This window comes from Gavia stellata, chromosome 1 (assembly GCF_030936135.1).
Source record: "Gavia stellata isolate bGavSte3 chromosome 1, bGavSte3.hap2, whole genome shotgun sequence".
Classification (NCBI taxonomy): domain Eukaryota; kingdom Metazoa; phylum Chordata; class Aves; order Gaviiformes; family Gaviidae; genus Gavia; species Gavia stellata.
Genome location: NC_082594.1, coordinates 65,246,795 through 65,266,706, shown reverse-complemented (window position 1 = coordinate 65,266,706; position 19,912 = coordinate 65,246,795). Strand labels below are relative to the sequence as shown.

General features: G+C 40.7%; 1 protein-coding gene across 1 annotated transcript in view; it reads right to left on the bottom strand.

Annotated features, from left to right (window-relative positions):
- COL4A2 (collagen type IV alpha 2 chain) overlaps positions 1–19,912 on the bottom strand; it is a 145,975-nt gene that overhangs the window by 47,231 nt on the left and 78,832 nt on the right. Inside the window, exons 5-8 of the mRNA XM_059827104.1 lie at positions 4,128–4,262; positions 4,001–4,045; positions 1,778–1,894; positions 989–1,060 (exon numbers count right to left, since the gene is read on the bottom strand). Of these exons, the coding sequence (XP_059683087.1) occupies positions 989–1,060; positions 1,778–1,894; positions 4,001–4,045; positions 4,128–4,262 (369 nt within the window). The remainder of the gene's footprint in view (positions 1–988; positions 1,061–1,777; positions 1,895–4,000; positions 4,046–4,127; positions 4,263–19,912) is intronic.

Genomic DNA, 19,912 nt, shown 5'->3' with positions numbered 1-19,912 from the left:
ATAATGCGGTATTCAGTCCAGACACCTTTAATCATTTTGAATAGCATCCTAACTATCTAGTTAATTTGAGTTTAGCTAACAGAATAATTTGTGGAACCAAGTACTTTCTGAAATGAATACAGGTGTCACTATCCATCCTTGGCCACAATATACTTGAGCAATTCTTAATCATTACTTAATCATTCCTTAATCACTCCTCATTACTAACAAGTGCAGATTTAAAGAGTTTCTGAAAGGAAAAGAAGATTCCATTAAAAATGCAGGCAACTTACAAATATGTCAACAGAAAAACCTGTTTTGGCACTCATCGCTGCCACAAAATGTACATAAATGACGTCAGCAAGTCCCTTCTGTGCTGAGTACAGCTCAGATGTAGCTTTGTACGTAAATTTGTCACAATTTATACTCTTAACAGCCTATGTAACCCCTTATCTTTATTTGATACCTTCAAATTATACAAGACTATATGTACGAGAAAAAAATACAAGTGATTACAAAACAAGTTTTAAGGATTAGATACAGTAAAAGCACTCATAGGAATACTTGGGGTTTACTAAATAACTAAATAATATATTGAAGCATATTTTATCCCAAGTCAACCAAACTCCTGCATGAAATTGATACAGAAACGATGCTACTGTTAAATAGAATCATTCAAGGGACAAAACTATGGCAAAGGAATGATTTTGCCATGCATGATACAAAGGTAGTCATTGAAGAAAGAGGGTAATACTTGAACTACAACATCTCCAGTGCCTCTGCAATCCACCTGTAGCCTGGAAGTCCTTGCAAATAACTGAGTGGAGATCTTTTTCCCCTGGATATCACATAGACTTTGCTGTAAACAGAGAAAGCAGATGCTGCCTTGCAAAGGCTACACAGAATCGAAGTGGGCCTCTTGGGACGTGTCTGTCAGCGTGTAAGAAGAATTAACTCTCCATCATCTGCTTGTAAAACAGTACTCGGCATGAATAACTCACAGACGTACCCTGTATCGACTTGCGATGTCCGGTGGCAGTATATAGGGCTCCCCCTTCTGGCCCTTTGGCCCTTGGACTCCCTGGAGGTGACCAAGAGAGTAACAGAAGTAAGGTTTCACATCATATACATTAACGCATAAACAGCTAAGAGTAATGAAATATATTTGTCGGGGTTTTCATGAGTATATACATGCCACTGTTTAGAGGCAGAGACTACGCCCAGCTCTGGAAATTCATGGTTTAAAAACAAAGTGTAAACCCTCACAGTACATAAAAGAATGAATTTCTGATTCCAGGAGAAGAACCCCCCCACTACCCAGGAGTGATATGGGGTCACACCTCCGAGCTAGAGCAGCAGCTGCAGCTCCTCGGGGCTGATATGTGCCCTGGTAAATCCAGGAGCCCCACTGCTCACCTCAGCATGATCCTATGTATTGCGCCATGGAAAGTTAATACTTTGGCCATGAGGCAGGGAAGAAAAAGGTTACTTTCATCGGGAGTTGTGAGTTTAATCTTCTTTTATCGCTGTTGGATAAAGCTGTACAAGTTTTCCTGAAGTAATCTCTCCACAAGACCTATGTGACAGGTATAGCTCTGGGCAGACCTCCCCAGCCCTGGCTGCAATTTAATAATGAAGTATTGTGCAGTGCGTCCACGGTAAGTCCACACGGATGCTCTGCTCGGCCAAAAGGGAGCTCCATTAAGAGATGCCCCATTCGCTTCCAACACAGATGTGAATGAAACTCACTTCAGTAACGATCTTATCTTCAGGTACTCACTCACTGCCAGCTACTTACAATGGTACCAGGGAAACCAGAGAGTCCAGGACTTCCCGAGTCACCAGGGTCACCTACTGTCCCGTTACAGCCATCATGACCTGGCTTCCCCCTTGATCCTGGCTGCCCTGGATGACCCTGTTGAGGAAAAAAAAAAAGTGTTTATCTATCCATCTGTTTCTAGTTTTCCTTTTCCTGTAGTCACACAGTATTTAGACTTTCTCACATTAAGCCCAAGGCTTGGATCCATGGGAAACTATGATTTTCAAAGACAGAAACAGACAGTGCCTTTTTTTAATATAGCTGCAGCTTGAACCAGATGCCCCAGACAGCATGAAAAAATGAGTAGTGAAGGACCTTTCAGAAAGGGTAGGAAAGCTACGTTCAATGCAGGCTCTGTTAAGCAGAGAACTAAGCCAGATGAGGCTGCTGTGCAGGGAGCCACCAAGAACTGGGATTGTTAAGCATTTCAGTGCTTCACACTGGAAGATAGAGAAGAAAGGTTCCTTGCTGGCTTTGAACAGCTCCAAGCTGGGAAAAAGTCAGAGATGCTTTTGGAGCTAGGCTGAGTGTCGTGATGAGGCTGTAAGTAAGGAGATGGGAAGAAAAGAGCAGGGCTCAAAGCAAGGGAGCCGGGGGCACTGCAGGACCTCCACACGGAGCTTCTGAAAAGTTACTCCTGTCTCAAACTGTATTTCCATTGCTGCACCTACATTCACCTTAATTGCTGCTGAGAAGCAAATCTGCCCTTAAGCAGCTCTTTCTTCCAGGGGACTCAGTCAGGAAAACCAGAAACTAACATAAAACATTTCTCCCTTCTCCTCTGTCTAGGGCAAAAATTTTCTCTTTGCTTCCGCTCCCTTGCTTAGAAGAAAAAGAAATCTGTCTGTGTCCTTACCTAGCTCCATCAAGTACTGGCACTCCTCACCCCAGAAGAGATTCAAGCTTGCCACCATCCTCTCTTGGCCTCCAGTCCCACATCCTAGCACTGTGCCAGTACAGTTTATATGTGTGCCTATCTATCTGCCTTCTGATGCTCAGTGTTAAGTCTAGGCCTGAGAAAACGGATTGGAGAGCATAAGCGAGTGGGAAGGGCAGGGGACCTTGAGGACGGGACACAATGAGCATGCAGGTTCAAGTGCTGCCTGAAGGTATTTATCCCTCACAACACAATGGTCTGGAAGGCAGGGCTAAAAACGGAAACTTGCTCAGGTAAGAGAAGCGGTCCAGCTATAGCAACAGGGAACTTCACAGGGGAGTGATTTACTCTCCTTCCCAGGAGGTTAGAGTGCTTAGAAAAAACTCAGTATGATATGGTGAGATGAACAAGATCCTTGGCTTAAGGAGTGTTAATAGGAATGGGAAAGAGGGTCTTCTGCTTTTCCTTTAAGAGTGAGAAAGAGGGAGAGGAGGAAGACTGTGACAGAGAAAGCCCTGAAACTCAATAGGGAGCTCTTCTGGAAACAAAAAAGGGTGAAAGCAGAGTGGATGTGGATGCGTGCGTGGGCTGCAGAGCGGGGCCCCGGTGTCAGGGAGCACTACAAAGGAAACCCAAGCCTGGGAACTCTGTCCAGGGATTCCAGTGACTCAGATTTCTTTGTTATTTTATGACACAAGATGCAAAGAAGTGTAAGCTGGGAAAATACTGTGCTGTGAACTTTACCCGGTTTTCCTCTTTGAATGTTTCAGTTTCATGGACCTGGTCAATTTGTTCAAAGTTTGACACTGTTTAGTGTTCAGTAAGTTTTTTAAGACTATCTCAAGCATGCCATATGAGGTATAAAGCAAATAACAATGGTTAGTATTCTTAAAATCATTGGTCTTTCTATGTGCTTTGCAACTCTGAAATAATTAAGGAATGACCCACTGGTGTCCTTCGCTCACAAGTTTAAGAGATGTGAAATACTTATCTCACAGCTCTTTCCTACAAAAAACATACTTAGCTGGGTAACCTCCAGGGACACAGGAAATTTCTGTCCTTTCTTGTCCCCTTTACAAGGGGATTTCTCTATAGGACAAAGCAAATGGACCTTAATTATCTGAGGGAATGAGAGGGAGCACAGATTCTGCTCTCTTGTGTATCTGCAGTTCCACTCACTTCAACAAATGCCCTTAGGTTAAAAGTGTATACGTGGCTGATGCAGAATTTAGCCCAGAGATTTTAATTAAAGTACAAAGGCTTTGAACTAGCCTGCAATATTTGCAGTTGGTGACTTCTTAAGGATGAGGTAACCGGCTACTTACAGGAATGCCATCTGCCCCAGGGAATCCAGTGACTCCTCTTTGCCCCTAGAGTGAAACAGCACAATTAAAATGATGTTCTGCTTGGTATTTTGCTTATTAGCTAAAACATTTGATATTAAAAAGTTACCATTTCTCCTTTGGGCCCACTTATTCCTGGATATCCTCTTTCACCTTTGTGACCTTTGGGACCTTGCACTCCTGGGATGCCCATCAATCCTGGCGGTCCAGTGAACCCCTGTGATCCAAGGAGTCCTGGCTGGCCCTGATAAAAATAATAAAAACGCATTTATTTAGGAACAGTTGTGATGCATGAAGCTGGATTAGTTATCACTGCTGCAATGGAGTCAATCTCTTGAAGAGAAAATAAACACAGACCCTCTTTCCGTTCCAGTAGGCCAGACTCTTTGATGAACATCATCTGGGAACACCACGCAGAGAAACTCCAGCAACAGTGACCACATTGTGCGTGACAAAATCAGTACATGGAAATTAGCGCTTGAATCAATCTTCACTACTTGAATATTCATGGCTGCTCTATGAAAAATGTGTTTTCTTTGGAATAAGGCTTCTCAGGAGTGATTCTCACTGACGTACAACAATTACGCTCCAATCAAGTACAATATGCTTAACTGTGAAATCTGCTTAGTGGCCATATTTCTTACAAATGGAGTCTGATATTTAACGGCAAGAATGTCTGCCTCTTTGGGGATGATATTTCTATTTAGCAGCGAAGCCTGAAAATGATTAGATGCGCACGCATCCACACAGGTTGAAGAGTTGCACACAGGGCTCCCTTGTCATTCTCCCTTCCAGCGCTCGTTCGACTCTTCAGGCCACTTCAAACATTGTTTAAAAATAATCCCCTGTTGACTGCCAACATCACAAGGCTCAACAGGGGGAAAAATCATTTTGAAATGACATAATGGTGGTTTAAGTAATGGGTTGTGACAGTATTTCTGAGATCTGTGAACCAAAGTATTTGAAAGCCATTTCAGACGTAGCGTCACCGAAGGCACATATGTTTTGCATGCTCTACAGTACTCAGTGCACTAATGAGACTAATAGTAAGTCACCACAATCTTTTCTGGAGAAGTATGCTTCAATGGCCCAAAGCACCATTTACTGAGGCGTTCTAATTAAGCTGATTCTAATGAAAGTATTTTTAAAATGCAATTAGATTTTTCACAGATCAGTCTGCAACAGCATCAATATCTCACACAAAGCAAGAATTACAGCAAAACATGAACAAACAGATACATATTTATACAAATGAGCTGATAAAAAAACCCACTTTGTTTTGGTATAAAATGCTTACAGTCTTGCCCATGCTTGGAAAGAAAGACCTGGAAGATGAATGCAATTCCTGTCCAAGAAGGATAATAGTTCAACTTCATTTAATTCCACTGAGGTGGGAGGAGTGAGGGAGGGCAGTGTGGGGACTTGAAGAAATGAACCTGAAAATATCCTAATTTCTTTGTATTCAGGAAGTTGTAGCAAAGATACTGAACAATGCCTTATTGATATTAGGCAAAATTTATTTTATTCTCACATTGAAGGATAGGCCCATTTGTGACACACTTTCAAAACTTCATTGTCAACAATCTATCTATAACATTTATCTATGCTACAGTTGCTTTGATATTGCAGACCCGAAAACAAACACTATGACTGAAACACAGCTTACTGCTAGATTTAAAAACGAACCAATTTTCCACACTGCTTTTGTGGAAAATGGATGTCACAACAGTTGCAGTAGGTTTTTATATTTTAAATCTTTTTGTGTTACATCAAATGAGTCCATACTGAGAAGGTGATGTAGCCAAAGAAAGTACAAAATTCAGTGCAATTTTTTTTCTTGGAAGAAGGCTAGGAATGAGCCATTATGAAGAATGAATTACATGGAGTTCCTCGGGACAAGCCACCAGGATGGATCTCTTGCAGTATGGATCTTTTGCTATACTGTTATGATTAATTGGACAAAACTGATGGCTTAGGAGCATTGCCAAAGGACACCATGGATTTAAGTGTTTGAGCTGTCAGCATGAAAGAGAATCTCTCCTCTGCTTACAACCATGCCCAACTTTATATAGCATCCCTACTTTTAAACCAAGCCTGCTCATGTGAATTATCAGGTGCTAGGAGGCCAATGTCTTTTCAAGTTAACAAACTGAGAAGTAACAAAGGTTATATGAATACATATAAAATATAGTATGATTTGTGTTGGCAGGAGGCATATGTATCTCAACAAGCTGCTGCTCATTTCCTCATGCCAGCCACAGCTGGCTATTACAGAATCATCTTTCTTCACATCAGTAGTTTTCAGTTTTTTAAAAATCAGTGAATCTCTAAAAGTTATCCTGTGGAGGTGCAGATCCTTGTCTAAACAGATTCACAGCAGACACATTTTTCTTAGTTACCTGACTCAAATGAAAAGATGATCATTAGAAGCACTAGAATAACGATTTAAATCTGAACCAAGATTCATCAGTGTGAGCTCTAAGATCAGGAAAAAGAAGTCTTTTCTGATGTCACTTTTTCTCAACTTTTCTTACCTACTATGGCTCAAAATTTAAGTATAAAGGGATTAATAGAGAGTACATATGAGCGTACACTATGAAACTGCCTTTTTAGGGAAATAATAGATATTTAATCCATTTTAAAATATGCACAGTCTGTGTTCTTTATTGTTTTTTTTGTAGAGCAGCATCAATTCTTATGCAAATGTCAATATAAAATATTTCCATCTTAAAACTTAATTACATACTTAAACTAGCTTGTTCTTCCCCATACACCCAAATCTGGAAAGGAACCTTTAAAAAAAGATGAAAACGTATCTCATACATCTGCAAAGAACACAGAAAAATTATTCAAATTCAGTTGTAGAGATTTGAGTTGGCTCCAGTTTCAATTTAATTTTCAGAGCTTCTGAAAGCAAATGTTTCAGTTAATTCCACAAAGAAAGGAAAACATGGATTCTGTACACTGAAAATGCCACTTCGTTTTTGAAGTACCTGAAAGCCAAATGAAGTCAAATAAATTTGAAAAGCTATCCATCCACCTGAGATATGAAACCATCTCTTTAGTGCCCATCTACACACCTTTTGTGGGCAGCAGGCTGCAGGCAAAACACATGTAAAACATTTAATTCTAACTTTTGATAAAATGCTGGTTATGTTCAGAATTGTCAAATCCGTGCCTGGCTTTCTGCAGGGGCCAAGCAGAGCTGCATCCCATGGAACTTGGCTCTCTCTCTAATTCCTACACCAAATACCACTCTCCCACTTCCAGTCCCATTTTCCTACCTGGTGTGGAGGAAGAAGTAAACAAGGAATGGAAAATGAGAAAGAGAGCTGGGCAACACCAGCGCCCCTTCCCAGTGTTTTCCTGGTAATTATCTCATCATTTGTTTGTTGAGAAATAGGGGTTATTTAACATTATTTGCAATAAAGACAAGAGAATTGATCCTTCTGGCACCAGTTCAGCATGAGGCTAGAGTCAGAGCTGGGAAAGTACTTAATATCATGACAATGTTTGTGTAATTCTTCCGCCAATTAGTACCTTGGCTTGTTAACTGAATTAACTTTGTTAACCTTCGTTAACTCTGACTTGTCAGCTTTTACTCTGCTTTCTGTATGTTAGATCTTTTGTTGAACAAGTATGTCCCTTTTTCATTAGCAAATGACCTAAGAACATTCTCTCTTTTGCAAAGGTCATTGAGGAGATTGAAGCAAAGACAACGAATTTGAAAGGTTTAGTCAAATAAAGCGTGACTCAATTATTAGAGTCCCGAATTCCCCTCTGTGAGACATGCCACACATGGTACTGCTCTGCTTGTACTCCTGGAGGGTCAGAAGTCCTAGAAAATTCTCCAAAGCTGGGAAATTGTGTCCGGATTAAATTTCCAGGTCAAAAAAAAAAAGGCGAGCCTAGGGAAACAACTCACAAAGTACTTTCTCCGGTGCTCCCTTTCCTTAAATGATAAAGCAATGCAGAAATGTGCTCTGGACCATGGTGCTCTCCAGCAGAAGGTTTCCAATTTTGCTGGGGTGAACTGGAACTCTTCTTGAATCCAGAGCATGACACAATTACGCCATGACACCCACCACTGGATTTACAGGCCAGTGCTAAGAGGTTTACCTAAGCGTGTGTGGCGTGCTATGGCCAGCACCTCAGAGGAAGCACGTGAAAAGAAAAGGAGAAAGTGGGCTGATGGAATATCTTGAAGACTAACAAGAAGTTTTTTCTTTGTTCTTATACAAAACTTCCAAGACTGTTCAGATGAATTACAAAGCTCCCAATGTCAGGATACACTCCTAAACAGGCAATCCCTGCTTTGCTCTTCCTGTGACTTCAGCTGACTGGAAGAGGTCTCGCACAATTCATGTGGCCAGCCCAGCCATGTGCAAAAGCTATTTACAGAGACGAGCAAAGGTCAGAAATTTAGGAAGCCTGGAGGAAATCTTCTCAGAAAATTTTTGCAATGTTGTATATACATTGTTGCTTGTCCAGTGACATGCATGAAAGAAAATGCTGTCGGGATTGTGATTGAATTTAATAACTGCATTTTGCAATTAAGTCCCAGTGGAATTAATAAGATCCTGAACAGACTTCTAAATCTGTACTGAATGTTCATGTTTTGCAGCTTGAACTTTAATTTCCAGTTCTTTTAGGATCAGTCGAATGAAAGAGATGTACTTTCTTCCTTCTAATTTACTGCTAAATTTACAGTGTGGAAACAAAACTGGTAGAGGAGGGTGCGCTAATTTTGAGGGCAACCAATTGTTTGAGGTGCTATACAAATAAAGATACAATAAATGACGGTACCTGCTCCAAGGTTTTAAAATACAAGAATATCATCACGAATTGCTCAGAAATCCACCTACCAGCATGGAGATACAAAGAAAGGAGAAAACTGTTGATTTGCAAATGAAGAGGAGACAGAATCGGAACTACTGCAGAGCTTCACTGTCATTGAGCCCATTTCTCCACATTTCATTACAGACTTCCATTTTGCAACTGCTTCTGGTATATGGAATGTGATGATTCAGTATTCCCCACAAGAAAACGATCCTTGTAGGCCATCATTTATTTAATAGTGGACAAGAAGAAAGGAGGTTAATGCCCTGACATTTTAAAAAGGTCATCGGTGAAAGGACAAGTTCACTTCCTGCGGGAAGGGTGATCTGACCGCGACGGACAAGCGGGAGCTGGGACTTTTTGTAAGAGGGCTCAGCCTGGAACAATCCCTGTAAGAACAGATGGGGAAAGGACGTGACAGCAAGGACCTCGATGCAGTCCCACTACAGGGAGACCAGCAAGTGGAACAGAGAGCAACTCACCAGGGAATAAAATCGGTTACAAGGAAAATGAGAAACTTCTGAGCCAATTAAAAGTGCTAACCCAGGAAAAGGCATCCCCACAGGCACACAGGAAAGAGAAAAGTTTTTAAATGTAACGCTGGCAAAATGTGGAGAACGGTGTGTAAATGTAGGGAATTTGTGATTCTCTGAGGCATCTTCCATGGAGGTAGGCATAGTAAAGTAATTGTTGAGCCCAACTAAAAAATGTATGACCTTAGTGCCCCCCCCCCCCCCAAAATACAAGGATCAACCTCAAGAACCCTTTTGTGGCATACTGAGTCAGACTGGGATGGGCATATCATCTGGCATTTCTCTTGGAGCGTAAATCCAGGAGTTTATGGATTGAACATATTAGAGGGGAATACATAATGAAGGATTTGGGGTTTCAGCTCCATACAGTGCACGCTGTGCCAGAAATACTTCAGCTACGGGGCTGCACAGCTTTGGGCTGAGAGGCAGAGAAAAGCAGACCAAATGGAGCATCCTGCTGCCATAGCTCAACTAGTTCATTTTGAGTCAGCGACTGCTTCTGGTGGCCCCAGGCTGCCCAGTACGGACAGATCTCCAGAGAGCTTGTCGCACAAGGCCCTCTGACTATTTACAGAACCAATTCCAAAACAAGTTTAAGACCCCGTGGATCTTAACTGGTTATTTTTGCACAATCTCTCCATGGCAAGGATACATGCGTAGTCTTCTTTTCCTGCCAGCTCTACTAAGATGAAATTTTTGTTTACCCACACTTCTCAGTGGTTACTGCGATAAGCCAAGTTTAAAACACCTCGCTTTCAAAGCTTCGCTGGGTACAACTTCAGTCACCGGTGAGCACATCTACCATGATGCAGGAGACATTGGTACATTGCTACACCATACATCATCACACTGCGCCTTGATAATGTAGTTTGAATGGTTCCATCCACCTCAGCAACTCAGAGTTTTGTTTTAGCAATATTTAAACATTTTTGCAGTTCCACCTGGGAAAAGTAGGTCAAAACAATCTGTGGAATGGTAGAAAATACAAACACATAGGGCAAAACATAGCTAATGCTGGCCACTGGAAAGAGATTTCCTAGGAGAAAAAACCCTGACGTTTGTGTAGGCTTGGTTGTTAAACATATTAGCATGTCACTTTATTTCTGTGTCTTCAGGACTGCAATAATGACTATTTTGTAAAAGACAGATGATCTGTCTTAGTTCGCAGTGAGCATTCAGAAGCTCCTCACTAGATGGCACCAGCCATTGCTGCTGCACGCAGCCCTGACCACCACAGGTGCACGTTTCCAGAGCATGTTATAACCCTCAGGAAATCTGATAAGGAGTTCAGGTAGGGTCAAAACGCCTTTGTGCGAGGTCTAAGGCAACAAAAGCAGAAGGTTTCCTGCAAAATGTCTGGCAGTGAGATAGCTGGGAAAGTGCAAATGAAATGGGATGGAATTCATCGTGCAACTGAGCAGCATGGCTTCCTGAAGTGCCTGTGTTTCGTCATTCACCCTTCATTTTGTGTAGTAGGAGGACTGGGTCTGCTAAGAGGAATGAGAAAAACTTATTATTTTATTTCTCCAGTGGATTGCTGAATTTACATTTAATGTCACAGGCCTGCATCTTCTCAAATTTATGTTCTGAATCTGTATTTTACTGTATATTAGGAAAAATTTCTTTACTGAGAGAGTGGCAAAGCACTGGAAGAGGCTGCCCAGGGAGGTGGTGGAGTCACCATCCCTGGAGGTGTTCAAGGAATGTGTGGACGTGGCATTGTGGGACATGGTTTAATGGGCATGGTGGTGTTGGTTGATGGTTGGACTTGATGATCTTACAGGTCTTTTCCAACCTTAGTGATTCTGTGATTCTGTGTAGGGCTGGCATTAGGTTCTGCCACCACATGGTTACCAGCATTAGGAAGGGGTGGATTTCTGTGATGTAACTTGAACATTGGTAAGCAAATGAAGCAAACCTTTCTCAGGTGCCTTAAGCGGTGTGATATTCAGTTCTTAAACACAGAGTAGCACTGAAAGAGTCAGCAGGCTTTAAAAAAAAAGTACATAGCTAATGGTTATTTCTATTTTTAATTTATCTTCTGCTACTTCAGAGAAGGCTATTTAGCTGAGTTTCACATTCCAGCTCGTTTTCTCAGAAAATCTTTCCTTCTCATTTGTTAAAAAGCTTTTTTTATTTATACCAAAAAGTAAACAAAAAAATTATAAAATTCACTTAAAGTTAAAAATAACTAAAAAATGAGGCTAGTTCAGCCTAGTGGCATGGTAACAATTTGCTGCTCTTTCAACTACATTGTCTGGACATGCGACATTTTCTCTCAGGACAGCAGCGACCAAATGACATTAACATCAATTCCAGAGCAGTGATTCAGCTTGCAGAAGTTTTTGTTTTTTCTTTATTAAGAAAGGAATAAACATTAAATCTTCATAAAAGAAGAACTATGAAAGGGTTCTCTTTACCAGAAGCCACAGCCCTTTTCTGTAGTCAGTAAATGAAATAATTTTGTACTGTTTTCTGTTCCCACGGTTTGATCTAATTTGTGATCTTCCAGAAAGTTGCTATGTCACCCAAGAAGATAAAACATGCGTAAAAGAAAATACACGCTGGAATGTAGGTCAAGAACTCAAAAGAACCAGTTAAAAGTTTCTTCATGTCACAACATTCATAGGAGTACATGTCAGAAATGCTTTCTGTGCTTTGCAGAGCTGCTGTAGAAAGAACGATACTGGGACCATGGCAATGGTCTCTCAAAGATAAACATCAGAAAGGGCAAGTCTAGACAAAACCTCACAAGGATTTCCACGCTAAGTCTTCAAAAGGTTATTGCGTAGAGGAAAGGAGAAGAGGAAGAAGGAGAAGATGTGGGAAGGAAGCAGTGGGCAGAGGGGAAGGGTGGTTTTGTTTGCAAACTCAGTAAGGGGATAGCTCTGAAAGTCCAAAGCAGCACCTCTGCTGAAGTATGGCTGCACAGACAAATTGGGAAATTTGGGATCAAAATTAAGACATATATTAGCAAATTTATCTACCATCTAGTGAGCATGCTCTACTGATTTATGTGGTAGGACTTGCAATGACTTGAAAGGCAGCAAATTTTTTTTAAGGATCATATTTATTGAACAGATGTAGACATTTATCTACATGCAGTGTAGTCATTCAAAGCTCCCATGAGGTGAGGGTGACATCTTACGGCATGATATATCCTAATGCAGATATTCAAACTAGGTCAAACAAATGCACCCTGAACGTGCCCATTTTTCTTAACTGTCTATAAAAGGAGCTCAGGTCCCTAGCTCAAATGTTGACCTCCACATTGCTGCTTTCTAAACTGTGCAAGAAGGCAATACCCCAAAAGATCAAGTCCTGGAATTGTGGATTTAGCAGTTAGGATTAAGACTCAAATAAACTTGAGCATGAAAATTACGCTGCATGAAAAAGGAGCTGGATATAAATGCAATAAATTTGCTAAACTTGGCAGGCAGTATATGCCAGAACCATTGCTACTGGTGGTGCAAAACAGTAGGATTTTCTTGGAAGTTAGAAATGTTTCAGCATAGAAAAGTGATCAGATGATAATGCTGTGTGCTCAAAAGCATAACCATTTATTCCAAGCATATCATCTGGCCCCTACCTTGCTTCCTTTTTGGCTACTCAGATACATGTCTCTTTTAGGCTGCTAGGTGCCACATAAATACCAGCACTTCTATATAGCTTCTTAGCTCAGTTTCTATGATCTTTATTCAGGGCATAACAAAATTTCTGTCTACATCGGGCTCTGCTAAAATTCTGGTATGGGGCTCTGGCAGGACGTAAGGGGATCATGGGGAAAACTTCAGATGTCAGAAACCTGCAGAGCTAGCAGAGCTAGGGCTAGCTTGACACCTTGCAACCTAGACAGATGCTTTGGGTTAGCGTGAGAGTAGAAGCGCGATTAACGGAGCTACTCACTTTATATTGGTTAAACTGAGAGTACCAACCTAAGACAACTATAAAACCAGAAAAAAATTATGTCCCTCTGACTTCCCACTAAATACTGTCTTTAAGAAAGAGATAACTAAAGTAACTTAGAGATGTTACTTTGAATCAACTTGAAGTTGAGATCATGAGCTAATGATGTTTTGCAGAACACTAAAATGACATTCATTTATCCTTGCAAAACATTCGTTACTATTTAATTAATTGGAGAATGTTAGTTTGATAGCCAACCAAAATTCAACAGAAAGGAAAATCATCTTGCCAAATTTGCTTTTACAACCAGACAAATATCAAGACGATGGGTGTGGAGCAGGAGGAAGCAGGGAACTCCCAGTTACTCCATGACAGTTGCTGTATCATGCTCATGTAAAAGGGCAGACTTTGGTCATGGTACCTATTAAATGTTTGACTGTGCATTTTAAGGGATGGCAAATGCCTCACACATTTTTAGCACAGTAAGTATGTTTTCAAAACAGAATAAAATTCTGTCCATTCAACATGGGTTTTGACAGGATTAAAAAAGCCAGATACTTTCCAGGGCACCATACAATGCAGTGCAGTCCTCCTAATCTGCTAGGATATATATCAAAATCTTTTTTTTCATTCTTTCCATTCATTCCATTCATTTTATTACCATCATACTATTAAGGTCAACTACTTCTTATGACTTTTCTAAAATCACAGTTCACACAAAATGCTAGAAACTTGCATAACACAGTGGGTTGGATAGCTGTAAGGTTCCTGCTTGGCTAGCTGGGCTCCTCAAGGCAAGACAACAACCACCACCTGCTTGCGTTAGGACATTCAGTCATAGACCCGAAAGCCGAATTGCTTTCAAATGGCTTTTGGTGGTGTGTGGGAGTGTTCTCAAGATCCTAAAATTCAGGAAGTTCAACACAGATGTTTTCTGTCAGTAGGCGTTGGAAGCACCAATAGTAACATCTGTTCACTTTTCATATTTGTGAGAACATTTTTTTTCTGTCAAAAAACCATTCACTGTTGAAATTTCCAAATTGTGCAACTGGCCAAAATGCTAAGCTCATTAGGCTCCATGAGTTTAAGAGTATGTGAAAATTAAAACCCCTGAAGGAGTTCAGTCTATCATATGCCAATTTTTCCATTCTGTGCTCCTCTTCTGTTTAAACAAAGACATAACTATTTCTGTGGTGGGAACAGCTATCAAAACTGACTTGATCATGCAAATATAAGTTACTACTGGCTGTTTTAACAGTAGAAAGAATTTAATTCTCTTACAGAGTCTGTGACATTTTAATAAGTTGTGTGCTGAGATACCCTCTCTACATGGGACCCGAGAATACACACTCTAGCAGCATGTACAAGGGACTCAGTGCAGACCTTAGACATGCTCACATGCCGTTCATGGGAATTTACAGTTTGGGACGGTCTCTGAGCTCCCGACAAGGCCAGATGATTGGCTCTGAACTGCCAGGAAGGACGGGGGGCGTTAAGGCAGATGTGTGCGGCAATATGAAGAATCATTGTTGATGCAGAATAAAAGACATCTTTTTTTCTCCTAACACTTTTGGACAGATGGGTCTCAAGAGCAGTGGGGTGCTGTGAGATCATCTAAATGGAGTTTGCACAGTTGTTTTCTCTACATGATTTGCTAATCTTGATGTTAGCATCAATGTGGATGCTCTAGAAAATTCAGCAACTCACACTCTGCTGAAGCCTGCTGTTGAGTCAGCTTACACTGAAGCTAAATGAACCCTTATGCCTTCCAGTGGATGTGGCTTGTGAGCATCACAAATATTCTAATGCAATCACTTTGACGATCTTTAAACTGAGCCTGACTTCATGTTGGGTTTGTCTCCAAAAACAACAAATAGTCTAAGTAATCTATGAGAAGTCTTGCCATCTTCAGGTAGTAAACAGAAATACTGAAAACTGTCAGCAGTTGTCTTTTATATAACACAATTAAGTTTCCTGTCTTTTGTACGCACAGATTCACAGAAGATTTTTTAAGTTGACATTATTAGAACAAGCTGAATGATCTAGGGAAGCTGAATGATCTGAATGATCTGGGGAAAGTATTACAGCAACCAATTACTTGGAGAAGTCTCTGTGATCCCACACAAGTCTTTTTTTCCCCTTGAAACCAGAAAGAAGGAGAGTAAAAATATTTTCCCTTGAATACTGAAGGAAATAGTCCTATATCATCTACTCGAAAAAATACTCTCTCTGTTGAATGTAACTTGTTATAACAGTCCTGAAGAGGGTCAAGAGTGGAGTATAAACTTGAACAGGAAGGTATAGTTCTCCAGATCCATTACGAAAGATCTAGTTTTTCTGTTATACTCAGTTTGAGGTAGCAATAATGGGGGCCAAGAGTGCCCACACATCTTCTGCAGATTCCAAAAGCTCATCACTCATGGGAAAGGATGTTCTGGAGAACATCAGCAGCAGACAGTTCCACAGCTGTTCAAGGAGAAAGCCTATTTATCATTTCAAATGTTGACTTCAAAAGCTACTGGAAATTTTTTAACTGTTTATTGTAGGCAGTGTGGGCTATGCAGCTGCTTCAGCAAAGGATCGGGATGAGAATCAGAGCAAACTGTTCTGTTTGATCCTTTACTCCTTTTCGTTCTGAAGATACTGGGAGAGTGAAGATACTATTAAACTGTAATGGCAAGTTGTTTTTATTTGAAGGACATGCCATTAGTTTGACAGGCCCTGGAGAAAATTAAGGTTGTTCTCTAACTGATAGTAAATGCAGGTAACATGGAGGAAAAGAGAAGCCTTCCAGACAAGGAGAAACAGCCGAAGGAGCCTTCGTGTTCTATGGGAATACCAGAGAGATTGCTAAAGAATTTGTCATGACTACTCATCTGGGTCCCATCACTGGGGACTGGTTTCAGGCTTCAGCTTGAGGACAGCATCTTCAGTATTTCACATTCTGATTCTGGAGTGCCTCCAAGCTTCGTTAAATTAGTGCCTTCTTGGCTAAAACATGGTCTACCTGCAGTACTAGTTGTGTCAAAGAAGTAGTGCTGCGCAGTGATGTGCTGTCTTCATGATCTTACGACAATGATGTACTTGCAGAGATGCTTCCATCATCCTAATGGGAGAGGCTGCATTTACCAATAGGGAAATTTGAATTGCTGGTGATGAAAGGTCAGAACGACGCAGTTCACAGTTCGCATGAGCCCTGAACCTCTGCTAGGATGCCTCTCCTGCTTTACCTTGTCTGCTACAGGCAAGGATGAAAGGAAGCAAGAGATAAATTTGAAGCTACTCCTTTCCAAAAAACTCACTGATGCTGGAATATCTGTATTTTAGATTTATAGGTCCTGGATCCCCCGGTACCTGAAACAACCTCGACTGCCATAGGGAGCATCAGTCTTCTGTATTTTTGATGGAGACAGCAACAAATGCACTTCATGTTCATGTGGCTCCCCTGAGCTTTTGACCTCCCTCTCCCCTTTCTCCATCAAAAAATGTTTCAACTTTAACTTTCTTACCTCTTCTGCATCTGGGAGAGCTTACAGCTTTTACCTAGCTTCTGAAAAGAGCCAATGCTAGCTCTCCTATGCAAGCTAACACTTATATTTTTTTATCGCTTTTTTGTCAAGAGGCAAAGGACACGTGTCATATGAAAGCAAACCAACTCTATGCAATATCATTATTGAGCGCTACAGTGCTCAGTACAGACTGTGATGATGTGCATGGCTAAATGAGTCACTACAGCCTAGAGACTGGTAACCCCAAAATTACCTGGACAATAACCAAGACTAACCAAATATTACCTGCTGTAGCCGACCCTGCTTAAGCAGGGAGGGTTTGGACTAGATGATCTTAAGAGGTCCCTTCCAACTTCAACCATTCTGTGATTCAGTCAAATACGGCAATACACCCGATGTTCAAAATCCTCCTTAAGATTCTGCAATTCAGCTGTTCACCAGGTCTGCTGCTTAGGTTTTTCCCTCTCTGTGATGTCTGCAGGATTTTTCTATGTCTGTGTATGTATTTATTCTCCCTTTGGTTTGCTGTCTTCAGCTCTCTGTGTATCTACCATAAGCCATAAAGCACTCTAGTTTCTTTAAAACAGATAAGGGGAGGGAGTCACTGACCACAAGTCATGGCCACAAGTTGCGCCAGGAGAGGTTTAGATTGGATTAGGAAAAACTTCTTCACTGAAAGGGTTGTCAGACACTGGAATGGGCTGCCCAGGGAGGTGGTGGAGTCACCATCCCTGGAGGTATTTAAAAGACATGTGGATGAGACGCTCAGGGACATGGTTTATTGGTGGACTTGGCAGTGTTAGGTTTACGGTTGGACTTGATGATCTTAAAGGTCTTTTCCAACCTAAATGATTCTATGATTCTATGACATGAGGCAGTATACTGCCTTACTGTTAAACACTGATAATTACTATGAACTATTCAGGTAAAGTTAGCGTTATTAACAAAAGCCAAGATGCAAGTTTATAGCTATCTGCCCGTGGATACAACAGCTGTGTGCTCGTTGCAGACATATTCATGTATGTGTGAGGTCTCCCATATCTTTAGAGTTTAGATGGGTGTAATATTAACAAGAAAAACTAAGCTTCTGGTTCTGCAACTCTTTAATAATCTCAGCTAAAGCCCTGCCAGACCTTTCACTCTACTGAGTCTACTGCTTTACGCAGACCTTGCAGATCTGAACTAGGTTGCAAAAGTTTCTGCCGTTAAGTTACTTGTTTCCACAGGAAGACATCAGCAAGCACTCCTGAGAAAAAGATTTTTTTTTTTTGAACACCAACTGATATTTCATTACTTTTTGGCATGAGAAATAACTGAAAGAAAGTGCATCTAAAAGGAGTGATTTGAAGAGTCAGAGAAAGAATGATGGTGGAGATACTCAGCTTCCTCTGAATATTTGTGAGTTAGGGCCATACTTCTCTTCCTACTCCCCCTGTCACCTCCAAACAAAAAAGAAACCCACATCAGACTTTGGAACAGATAGATATATGAAAAGAAGAATATAAATGAATTTGCCTTAATAATACTGAAAGAATTTTCAGCGGATAGGTTTGCAGTAGCAATCACTGTATTAAGAATCAATGAAAACTTACTTCTAGTTATGCCGGTTGGGTTAATGCAACATTAGTTCCATAAATATTAAGCCAACTGCAATGAAGAAAACCAGAAATCTGCCTATTTGCATATTCTTTTTGGTCGTGGTGACTCTTGATGATTTTATCTATCTAGCTTCTACACATATTAGATCCCTTGAGAAGATGAAACTAATTCTAAAAGAATACAGTTTAGTAACCCTATGGGGGCTACGCAAGTCAGGAAGAATTTTAATGAAGCATCATAGAGAAAGCATTTGCATTATTAACTATGATAGATTGTGGACAGAAAAATATTGAAACAACTTCCTTTCAGCACTCAATAAAACTCTTTTATTCTGAAGAGACATATGGTTTATTATAATTTCCCAAGTAATTTTGGTTATTTATAAAGGCCTGTATAGACACTGTGATATGGATGCCTTAGAATTCAAATTATCACAGAAATTGAAATAATTTATTTTATGCAAAGTAGTTATGAGATTTCTTCAGAAGTCCCTCCTAGACTGAACTTTCCCCAACAAATTCAGATCTTAGCATGCAGAAAATCTGAAAAAAAAAAAGTGAAATGTACTTTGAAAATACAGGAGAAATGTTAAGGAAGATAGCTGGAAATGTATTTCAAGATCTAGCAAAAGATTAGACAGTAGACTGCTTTTCAGCTGTTTAACTAAGTAACTTGCTACGTCATTCAAGTCGTACCTTAGAGAACTGATGACCTCATTACCTAATCGAATATCTATTCCTTGACAGTAGAAATCAGCCATGATTTGAGAAAACAGCTAATTGACGACAGGGCACAACATTCTCCATTGCACTGAGAACACTGCTGCCCTACGCCGCCGCTGACAACATAAATAGTAGAAATAAATAGTTGAAAGTAAAAAACAAGCAGCTGAAAGTCGTTGGATCAAAATAGGAAATAGCAGGGAAAGTGATAGGAAGGGTGAGGAAGACCCTGGAGGAACAGTAGGCTCCGTCAGCACGTGGAAGGCAGGGACGCCTACAAGCTAGGATCAGTGATTCCCTCCTTCAAATGCTATTACTGCAAGGCTGTTCGGTTAACTGTTTCTCTCTAGTCTTTTCTGGTCCGTTCTATTTATAAAGCACATGCATTACGTTATATAAGATACAGCTTTCAACTTTGAAACAGAAATGGACACTAAATCCTACCCTGACAGTATGTGGGGATCACTTTGTTCACTACAGATGAACAAATTAGTAATATTAAGGAATCAGAAGAGGTTTTAGGGAAAAAAAACAAATGGGGGCAAGAGATGCTCCACGAAGTCATGTCGAGGGACATCAGCATTTCTAAGGCCTTGGTAGCCATGTGTCAGTCATTTGTCCTATTTAGAGATGTTAGAAATGATATGTCTGAGGTGGAGGGCAGCTGGGAAGAGATGTGAAGCTACACATAAACCCCTGGGAAGAAAACTGATAGAGACAGACTTGATGCCAGAACACGATGCTGTTCAAGTGCATACCTCCATCTCCCATAATGACAATGCTGCC